The 10,527-nt window shown below is 34.4% G+C and overlaps 1 protein-coding gene across 1 annotated transcript in view; it reads right to left on the bottom strand.

Moving 5' to 3' along the window:
* Nucleotides 1-448: 448 nt before the first annotated feature.
* ARHGAP5 (Rho GTPase activating protein 5) overlaps nucleotides 449-10,527 on the bottom strand; it is a 49,850-nt gene continuing 39,771 nt past the window's right edge. Inside the window, exons 5-8 of the mRNA XM_086613727.1 lie at nucleotides 9,977-10,054; nucleotides 8,595-8,726; nucleotides 6,808-6,913; nucleotides 449-1,560 (exon numbers count right to left, since the gene is read on the bottom strand). Coding sequence (XP_086469853.1) covers nucleotides 1,230-1,560; nucleotides 6,808-6,913; nucleotides 8,595-8,726; nucleotides 9,977-10,054 — 647 coding nt within the window. The 3' untranslated portion in view covers nucleotides 449-1,229. The remainder of the gene's footprint in view (nucleotides 1,561-6,807; nucleotides 6,914-8,594; nucleotides 8,727-9,976; nucleotides 10,055-10,527) is intronic.

The following is a 10,527-nucleotide window of genomic DNA, read 5'->3' as shown; positions in this document are numbered from 1 at the left end:
GAAAATAAATGAAAAAAAGATAATTTAAAAATATAGTAAAAAAAAAATCAGTCATTTGAATTTTTAGTACAACATACCACAGGAAAAAAATATGAATACAAGTTTATGTGATTTTATATATACACACTCCAAAGAGGTTAATTGTCAGTACCCAAAGTATTTATTGCTATGTATTAGCAATGCATTTTTGTATATCTTTAAAGGGTCACATAAAAATAGATTTAAAGAATAGATTAATTGAAGTCCTAGATTAAAACATTGTTTGGTTTAGAGAATTTTACTACAACAAAATTCATGTTTATGTATGAAAAGTTATATAACCTTATATGAAAATGTCATGAACTATTTTCTAAACACTAAATGTATTCCCAAGTGGGAAAAATTAAAATATCTAAAATATATTAGATTAAGTTTACAAGACCATCAATGATCTTTTAAACATGCAGCTGTTTACAGAATTAACAGTTTTACAAAATGTTTAGTTCAATAATGGAACATAAAGAAATAAGTAGGCAACATCGAAATTTTTGTACAATATTTGAAACTCACTTTTACAACAAGCATGTCCTTGGTATTGTGCTGTAAGAAATAGTAAGCAAGTTCACCCACCCTTAACAAACTGTCCACAGGTTTACTTACAAGTAAAGATGGATGGTGAGGGATTGTAAAATTCTCAACAGTGCATTTTGCATTCTTCCATAAACCATCCTAAGCATACCATCACATAAGTAGCCAGGAGATTACAAAATAAACTATAGCTGGGCTTTAGTTGTTTACACAGAACGCTTGAATGTGAATAAAATTGCCAAAAATAGCATGTTAAATAACAAAAACAGCCATAAAGCAGGCTGTAAGCACTGAATGTTCCATAAATGTAATTTTTTAAATCATTAAATTTCTATAGAAAAATTTTATTCACAATATATCGTGACAAACTGTCACAGGAATGATATAGTGATTGCAATAAGGTATCATGCAGCAGCAGCTTTGTACTTTATAGCTATTTTTGCTTTTAAAAATTAAACCTCTCCAGTCATGCTTATCACATAGTTTTTATCTGCAGTGTGTACAAATGAGGAACACGGTACGGGATATAACAAAAAGATGTCCAATCAGCTGGATGGGAATTATTTTCCATAAATATGAAGTACATTACTGTATCCTGAAACATGCATGTCTATAGCTTGTCTTTACTGTCCAGTGCCAGGCTGCCTGCAATCATCTTCTATTTATATAATACCAAGAGGGTCTGCTGGTAATTGCGACTGGATCAGCTGAGGCTGCAGTGGTGGTGGTAACTGCAGAGGTACCATTGGTTCCACCATCTGCACTGCATTGGAAGGCGGTGGCTGGCATGCCACTGGGTTAGGCGCTTCTACGATCTCTCCGTTGTAGAAGAAAAACTGACACTGTTGAATGAAGGTCTCTATAACCGACTGGTGGATTTTGGTGGTAGAAAGAAACTCTCTATTTTCAAAATCAGGTCTCATCAAAGTAGGCCAGAAACAAATCGATAAGTTATCAGCAGTCATAAAGTTGGTTTTATATTGCTGACTAACCCTGAAATGAGAACGACATGCACAGAATGAATCAGAATCGGTATGCAATCAACTACAAATGTTTCCATAGCTCTCCAACTGTAAGCATTATTATTAAACGACCTTGAGATTTTTGATACTTCCCTCCAGCTACCCATTAAACCCATTGTTCTTGGTTTTTTAAAGTGATTATGCAGAAGAAAAATTTAGAAACCAAGACTTTTCCAGATTTGGATAGTTAACGAATATAAATCTGATTAAGCTTTTCATCAGGAAAGAAATTCAACGTTCCACCAACATTCTGAAGTGACAATAATAAACAAACTTTAAATCTCTCAATCAGCTACAGGATTTCATAAAATTAAAATTTCGTCCATTAAAATCTCTAGAAGAAAAATGACAGAAAAGGCTTCTTATTGTAGGGCAGTCAGACATTAAGTAACATCTATGGCTGTCAAAGAAAAAGGTATCACATGAGATCACATGTTAAAAATAAACACAAACCCTCCCAAAAAAATGAAGTGTTGATTAAAGCACATCTCTGCAGGTTTTTTCATACTAGCCAGCAACAGAATTTGGGCAAGCTGTAAAGAACACCATCAGTGGAAATTTCACTAATATTAATACACATGAATTTTGTTTTAATTTTCAATGTATAATGGAAAGGTTTCCAAATGGGTTTCTCCTCCTAGAGCTTTCCTGGTTTTAAGCAGGGGCTGAAACAGGTTCTTGACTGACAAAACAACAAACCATCCCGTTACTAAATTTATCACCTACAATGAAATGCCTCTTCAGAAAAAACACACTGCTTTTGATAGTAATAGACTAAAAAGAGCCACGATATTTTCTTTTCTAAAAATACTCTGCATTCTAAGCTAACATAATAATTTTATCTAGAAGTAATTAATGAGAGATACATGAAAAATCCTGTATTGATAAATCCGACAAACACCTAAGATATTCATTCAGCTGAGAACATGCAATTCCTACATTACAGTAAACAGTACAAAGGTAACTGAGCTACAGTTGTCCTGCAGAAACAGACGGAAAACAAAACTTCAGCAACTTGTCAGTTACAATTTTGATGATTAACAAGAGCAGACTGCAAGAATTTCTGACAGCTGGCTGTAGTCCAAAGATTCAAAAGCTGTGAAAACCAGAGTAAACACTATGAAACACTACAAAAACTAGAATTAATGGTATAAGAAAATATTTTCACTCATTTACAATGCATGTATAGTGGTTACTATAAAGTGTAGACTTCCATTTTAGCATGCACATTACTTATTCCAAATAGCATGAGGGAATACAAATATTGCCTCTCAATCTGTTTTGAACAAGTTTGATCCAAAGGATATTTTGATACTGTTTCTGAGTGACAGTAATATTTGTAATCTCTTTCCCAGAAGAATTACATTTTAAGATCCTTTTAGGATTAAAGAACCCAAAAATACGAATGTAAGCTTGCATTTTCCTTAGCATTCTTATTAAAGACTTTTCTTCCTATACTGAATTCTTATGTGTATAAATTCCTCTTAGACTATACTCTAGAGCTAGAACAATGAATAAGACTTACCAAGAATTAAATAAAATCTAAGTGTAAGACATTGTGATGGGACAATGAATCTATCAGTTTTGAACCAGAACTGCCTGTACTTTTTCCCTAAAATGAGTACAATGAAAAACACCAAAAGGGGTTTCAAACTCTCTAACAGTGTTTCATTAGCGAACAAACTACAATAAGATATGTTATAAAACTGGGGAAAAAATAGCACCTGCTATGTAATAAAATTTAAATAAAAGCCAGATCATCTATTTTGCAGAGTGCTTTTTTCCTTTCATTTTTGCTCTGAATTTAAAAATCTTTGAAGGGGCTTCTTCAGCTGCATAGGCTAAAATGCATATCCTCTGACATCCTTAAGCACGTCTAGGATTTGATTATGTGTTTGGTCTTCTCATGCACCCTTTTTCCCCCCTTGTCATGAGGTCACTGCTTGCTGTCTCTCCTATATTGTTTCTTAAATCTAATCTGACCTAGCTGTAGACTGGTGCTGCTGTGGACAACAGGTGAAGTTTCATTCTTACTCCTTCCTTCTTCCTCTCCATCAACTTTCTGGCATCAGACGACAGGGTGTCTGAGATCAGCTAGTGTATTCTACCGAAAATGAGATTTCCCCTATTTCTGTTTTCCTTTAGAATATGTTGCAGCTGCATAATCATTAGATCCAAGAAATAAAGCAGTGTGAAGCCATGGCTAGAAGTCAGAAAAGGAGGAGAAAAGCATTGCGTCTCTTTCCCAGTTGCGGCTCCCAACTAGATTAAACACAATGAACAATCAACTTCATTCTCTCCTGTGTTTAAACTTTACCTCTGTCCTTTCTAAGGGCAAACAAAAACCTACCACCCTGTATACCATCTCCTACCAAACTTTCCCAAACTACTTCAGAATCTTCATGTAAGTGCTTAGCAAATGTCTATTCACCTTTTACGTTCACTCAAAACAAAAAATGAGGAGTCTGATCCTGCCACCTTCCTCCACTGCAAACTCTTCAGGAACTTCAGGCTGTAAACTCACTCTATGATCAGACCCTAAAAGTTGTACATCTATGTTTTCCCAGACTTCAGAAGCATATTATGCCATGTTAGCCTTTATGTACAAAGCGAGCCATTATCAAAGAATAGATATAAAACCACAACCAACATCCAAAAAGCCAACGTGAATCCAACACAAGCTATAAGTTCCCTTTAAGATCCTGTATGCACCTCGATCTACCTCAACATACACATGCAATTGCTTACGCTCAAGTAGTTTTCCATTGAACACGACACTGCGAATGAGACAAAAAATGACAGCCTTTCTTAACTAAGAGAAGATTATTTTGTTACTAGCAACCCACGATGTAAATCAGTCATCACTAAAAGAAAGCAAGTGGACTGGAGAGCAAAAGCCAGGGTACACACTTACGTTCTCCAGTAAGTTCCATGATTAATACATTTCATTTGTCCCTAGATATGCACACATTAGAACCTACTCAGGATTTTTCAAAATTATATTTAGCTCTTTTACTTGCAGCAATCCAAGTACTTGACACTGTGTATTCAGCTGTGCTACACAAACAGGTGACCAGCTGAAGACTTTTGACAACTCAGAGATTGCCACTCTTCCACAAAAAAATTTCAATCAAGCCCATTAATAACTATTGAAACATTTCAGGTAACTGTGTCAAGTGTGTGATGTTTTGTTTTACTTCAGATACATGCAAGTACATCTTGCAATTCTGTAATATGTAAACGTATGGAATAATTATCTCCACTGATATGATTTCATCTATTTTAGGGCTGAATTTGTATTTGGCAAGACTGCAATGGAAAAATTGATCCATTTCTCTGCAAAGGAAAATGGATAACTTTATTAAGTTTTAGCAAGTCATATATGTGATGGAGACAAGTGGTTTCTCATACATTCAGTGAAAAGAGAAGGCTCCTTCCAAACTGCTATAGAGACCACCTACATTCTCTCTGTTGACTGAACAGGGAAGTTAAAAGGTCTCTTTTCTGCCCCCATATTACATGCCCAGCTAGATTGTTATAAACACCTGCAAAAAAACCAAACACACACACACTAGTCCGAAACAATTTAACACCTTAAATGTCATTAAAAGCTTATTTGTGTTTATACACAAATATTGTCTGGCTGGAAAGTCCCACTGCAGAGAAGGACCTGAAAGTCCTGCCAAAAAACAAACTGAGCACAAGCCAGCAATGTGCCACTGTGGCAAAGAAGGTCAAAGGCATCCTAGGTTGCATCAGGAGTGCTGCCAGCAGGTCTAGGGCAATGATCTTTCCCCTCTACTCAGAGCTGCAAGGGCCACATCTGGAGTACAAGGTCCAGCTCTAGGCTCCCCAGCACAACAGACACATGGAAGTCCTGGAGCAAGCCCAATGAAGGGACATAAAGATCAATAAGAGACCAAGGATCTCTCAAATGAGAAAAGGCTGAGAAAGCTGTAACTGTTTAGCCTGGAAAAGCTCAGAGGAAGTCTAATCATTGGGTTTAAATAAGGGTGTAAAGAAGATGGAGTGAGACTCAATTCTAAGTGGTGTCCGGTGACAGGACAAAAAGCAACAGCCACAAACATGCACAGGAAATTCTGGCTAAGCATAAGAAAAAACTTTTTGACCGTGAGGATGACTGAGCACTAGCATAGGTTGCCCAGAGAGAGAATGCGGAGTCTCCCTCCTCAGAGATACTGATAATCCAACTGGACACCATCCCGGGCAATCTTTTCTAGTCAACTCTGCCACAGCAATGAGGTTGGACTAAACAATCTCCAAAGCTCCCTTGCAACCTCAACAATTCTGTGATTCTATCTAAAAGTGCAGAAAAAAATATCACAATATCTTTAAGTGACAGATTACTGGATAAAGTTTTTTGTTAAAAAAAAAGGGAGTTATTTCAGCTTTGGCAATGCTTATTCTTTTCTTTAATAATATAGTTAACGATCTCATTCAGTGGATTTCAGAGAATAATCTCATTTTAGCTGAAAAAGAAGCATGAGTAAGCTGGTCTTTTTCTTCCTGTTTTTTATGACTGAATGTTTACACCTGTGCACATAAAGGGTCAGATTATGAGGTAGCACACATCTACTAATATCAAACTATTTTTAAGTAGAGAAATAATTTTTTAAGAGAAAACCATTAAACTTCCATGCAAGAGGCAAGATTTAGGAAGCAAGTGTAACCAATTTACTGTTACTTATAGCTTTGTTCTATATTTTACTTATTCAGCAGCCGTTGTGTGTGCTACATTTTGGATTCTGATTGAAGCTGTCCCTGCTTTAAGGGGTGGGGGGAGTGCGCCGGGGGGGGGGTTTAAGCCAAATGACTCTCAGGTCCCTTAAAACCCATATTAGTCTGTAATTTCAATATTGACCTCCTGGGAGGCAGGAGGAAGGAAACAAAACAAACAGAGATCTGTAACTGGTGCATAGCTATTCTTTCAAGCTTTTTTGTGGTGTACACCAATCATTCCTGTAACTTTAGAGTAACGATGATGCCAGATATTTATATGTCTATAAAATCTGAGAACAGAATATACAAACCTTTTCTAATCAACCCCTAACTCCTAGTTTCATTTTCCACATTTATACTAACAGACGAGCAACACAGCATGAAATTTTCAATTCTAGAAGTCAACTAATTGTTACTAACACAATATTTTTTGCAATTGTAACAACTTAGACAAAATTTTAGTAGAAAAATACTGAACCTGTTTAGATGCGTTATTACATATTTGAAGACATCATAGTTCACTGGGTGGAACTTCTTCACAATTTCTTTTAACTCGTGTAGCCGTTCTGTCTTATCCATGATTTCTGTAGAAATAAGTGACATTTTCTGACACATCCAGAAAGACATACTGAATAAAATGTTGCCAAGTCTTTTTGCTACTATAATGGTACAGATAAGATACCCGCAGAAAAATATCAAGTGAGAAAATATTTGATAAAAATTCCTATCTGCATATACTACTGCACAGAGTAACTTTTTCATTGAAGAGCTAACTATCTAAACACAAAAATACTTTTCTGTATTTAAGTAAAATTATTTATCTGTGTTTAACAGCAAAGAATCACTTGATTAGCTCATTGCTGGCTTGTTGAATGATAACTAACAATGTGACAGTAATTTCTTGTTAAGTTTTCCTTGGCTTGCAAAATGTTATGACTTAGATGTATCTATAATATTTATTCAGAAGTTTCATAAAGATTTGGGGGAAGGAAGACATTCACATGAACTTAGAATATCTTAAGCTTATCAGTTATTCAAATAATAATTAAAAAAATTATGAATGAGCCTGGTGCAGCTATTTTAAATAAACTGTTTAAAGGAGAAGAGGGATTTTCACAGGCCCAAGGAACATTATTTATGCTTCAAAAAGGAAATAAGCAACCTGTAAGAAAGGACTATGGAATAAGTGAGCAATTAAAAAAAAAACAAACATCAACTAATGCTGCTGCTAAAACACTTATGGAAAATGCTGCTAAAGTATTGTAAAAGTATATTTTGCAGAATGTATGGTTCTATTCCATGATGATTTCTATCATAAAACCAAATACATGCTCACCTCTATTACATGAGTGCATTGTGTACCTTAGTACTACAGAAATAATGTTAAATATGCTCCAATATATCTCAAATAGAAATTTAAAGCACTATTAATGGCATTTTAAAATAGTAAGTCCACTTATTGCATGTTTCGACTGAAATTTAACTGATGGACTTAAAAAAAAAAAAATTTGCCTGAAAAGTACAGCAGAAATACCACAAATAGGTATTACAGATATTGTCCAAAAATAGAGAATTTCTAATGGGCTTCTTATCAACCAAGTCCAGGCCCAAGCCCTAGCTTTACACTAGTATTTTCATGTTTTGAACAAATAAATGGTAAGAATACTGTTGTATCCTGCAAAAACACATAACAGTCTTTTTCTGAAACAGTTTGCTGCCAATACAAGACAAATACTCTTTAAAAGAAGGGAGCAATTTAGTCACTTCACTTTGAAGTGTCTGAAAAATGTTTATAAGGCAAACAAAATTAAGCATTTCATCTTATAAGGAGGTCAAAAACAATTTGAAAAAATTAAAATATAATTACCATAACATTTCATAGATATGTCTGATTTCTAAAGCCTACTTTGAAAGCCAGACTTTATGAATTCAAGGTTTTTTTCCCTTGTTAACAACTACAATACAGTTCCAAGAGCTTTCATCATATGTAGCGCTAATACATAATGGAAAAACGGTAGATTTCTCCAATTAAATTTTCTACGATAAGGAGAAATAATAAGCTACAACTTATTTAGAAAAAAAGAACATATTTATTTCATCATATAGTTCTGTTAATTTTAAAGAATATTAAAAAAAGGACATGTCTAAGCAATTTTTAAAATATTTCAGTGCAGCTAGTCCTTTGAACTTACAATGAAGTAAAAATTGCAATAAAGGCAATCAATATAGCATAATTAGATCAAGACAAGATTGTTTATTACTTACTTGATGTTTCTAACAACTCTTGATGCAAAGAGTATGGAATTAATGGATCTGGCAGATCTGCAAAAAAAGCTTTAAGAGCCCCAGCCACCGCGTTCACTGTTACTCCCATAGACTCTAGACTGATACTACGATCTGTAAAACAAAATTAAACAATAATGTAAGCAAAATCTACAGCTGTTATTCCTCACAGTATTTTATGAAAACAAGTATTTATTCAAAACACTAAAAATGAAAATGTTGTCAAATGTGAAAACAAAGAAAACAGTTGTCTAATTCTCTATGCAGACTTAAGTGCTTTCTATTAGCCATTGACTGGCTTCTGATTAATCAATGTTGCCCAAAAATAAGTTTTAAATTCTATTTCCCCAAATTTTCTTAAAAACAGGTACAGGGCACATGAACTTGCAGAATTCATACGATCGTGTTCATGTGACCACACGAAGCCTTTTTTAAAAGGACAACAAAACATACCAGTGACCGCACATGGCCATATAATTGACTGCGAGATTCCCAAATAACAGAACCTTTATGTTTTATAACTAGAGTATTAATATAAATTTCAATTTTAAAAATATATAAAACATGCTACATAATTTTTAAACCAAGGCTAGAAGTGGAAGAAGCACTGTAAGCTACAGATCTTAAAGTATTCAAAAGCTGAAACGTTGAAATGTTAGATTACTTTTCAAAACTTCACTCCTGAAAGTCTGGAACATCCTTTAATAAAGTGCCTGACGAAAATCTAGCATTATACTCAGATGATCTGAAACAGTATAGTGAGGCTTAAAATCCTAGCACATTTATTTTCCTTATCATCTAGGAGGAATTTTATTATTTTTCACAGGCTCAACTTCATGATTAATATCCAAGAACTTTTAATAATTGTTTTAATTTTGAAATATCAACCGAGATCGTAGATTAAATGAGAAAACAGAAGGAAAAAAATAACGCTGACCCTCTCTTCAGTGCATCAAAGTGAACAGCATAATCTACCAATCTTATTCCAATATATTCTAGCATGAGAAAGCTTGTTAGAAATTTATTATCAAGATTTAATTGTTAATCCATATCGTTCAAGTACCTTTCAATGAAATAAGTATCAAGAAGTACTACATTTGAGGGGGATAAGAGGGGGAAGTGAATGCCTTAATGCCTAGGACTGGTGAACTTTAATTAACACAAAGAGCAGCTAGGACTGCTTTAAAACACTAGCATACCAACTAGAAAATATTTTAATAGCATTTAAAGCCAGGTGCAAAAAGATTTATCCCATCTTTGGATGGAAGTCACTTTGAAAATGCAACCCTTCTATATTGCACTATAATAAACCCATGGAGAATTCAAGTTCTGTTTTGGCTTTAAATAACAAAATCTGTCATTACCTTGATCAAACTGTTTCTGAATGTTGTCTTGATCTGTTTTATTCCCACTAACACGGTACAAGCCTTCAGTACATAACCCTTAGAAGAGGAGGAAAAAAATTAATTCAAAACAAATTTTATATACCACAGAGGAAAAAAGAGTCACTCATAATTACTAATTCAGAAATTGAAAGTAGGAATACAAATCTTAAGTGCCTAAGAAGTAACACGTTAACCATTAGAGTCATATAGGACCACCAAAACACAAAACGCTGGCTGTCTGAGTCTACTACTCCATTTAACATGAATCAGAGGAAACCACATAGTAGGATAAGAACCTGACTGCAGGCATTTGTGGAATGATTTACCCAAAATTATTCTCTTCCTGATCTCTCCTGGGCTGTTGTTATTTGTACCTTTTTTAATCATCAGAAATCTTAATTCTGGGATTTGGTACCTACAGAATTCACATTTTGAAAAACTGTCTTCACAATGTGGGCTTAACAACTTACTATGGCAAGCAATAACACACTAATAAAAAACTCTGCAGAAAAATTAATCATTTGTAATTG

Source organism: Tauraco erythrolophus, chromosome 6 (assembly GCF_009769465.1).
Source record: "Tauraco erythrolophus isolate bTauEry1 chromosome 6, bTauEry1.pri, whole genome shotgun sequence".
NCBI lineage: Eukaryota > Metazoa > Chordata > Aves > Musophagiformes > Musophagidae > Tauraco > Tauraco erythrolophus.
Note: the sequence above shows the minus strand (reverse complement) of the source record. Positions and strands in the feature narration are given on the sequence as shown.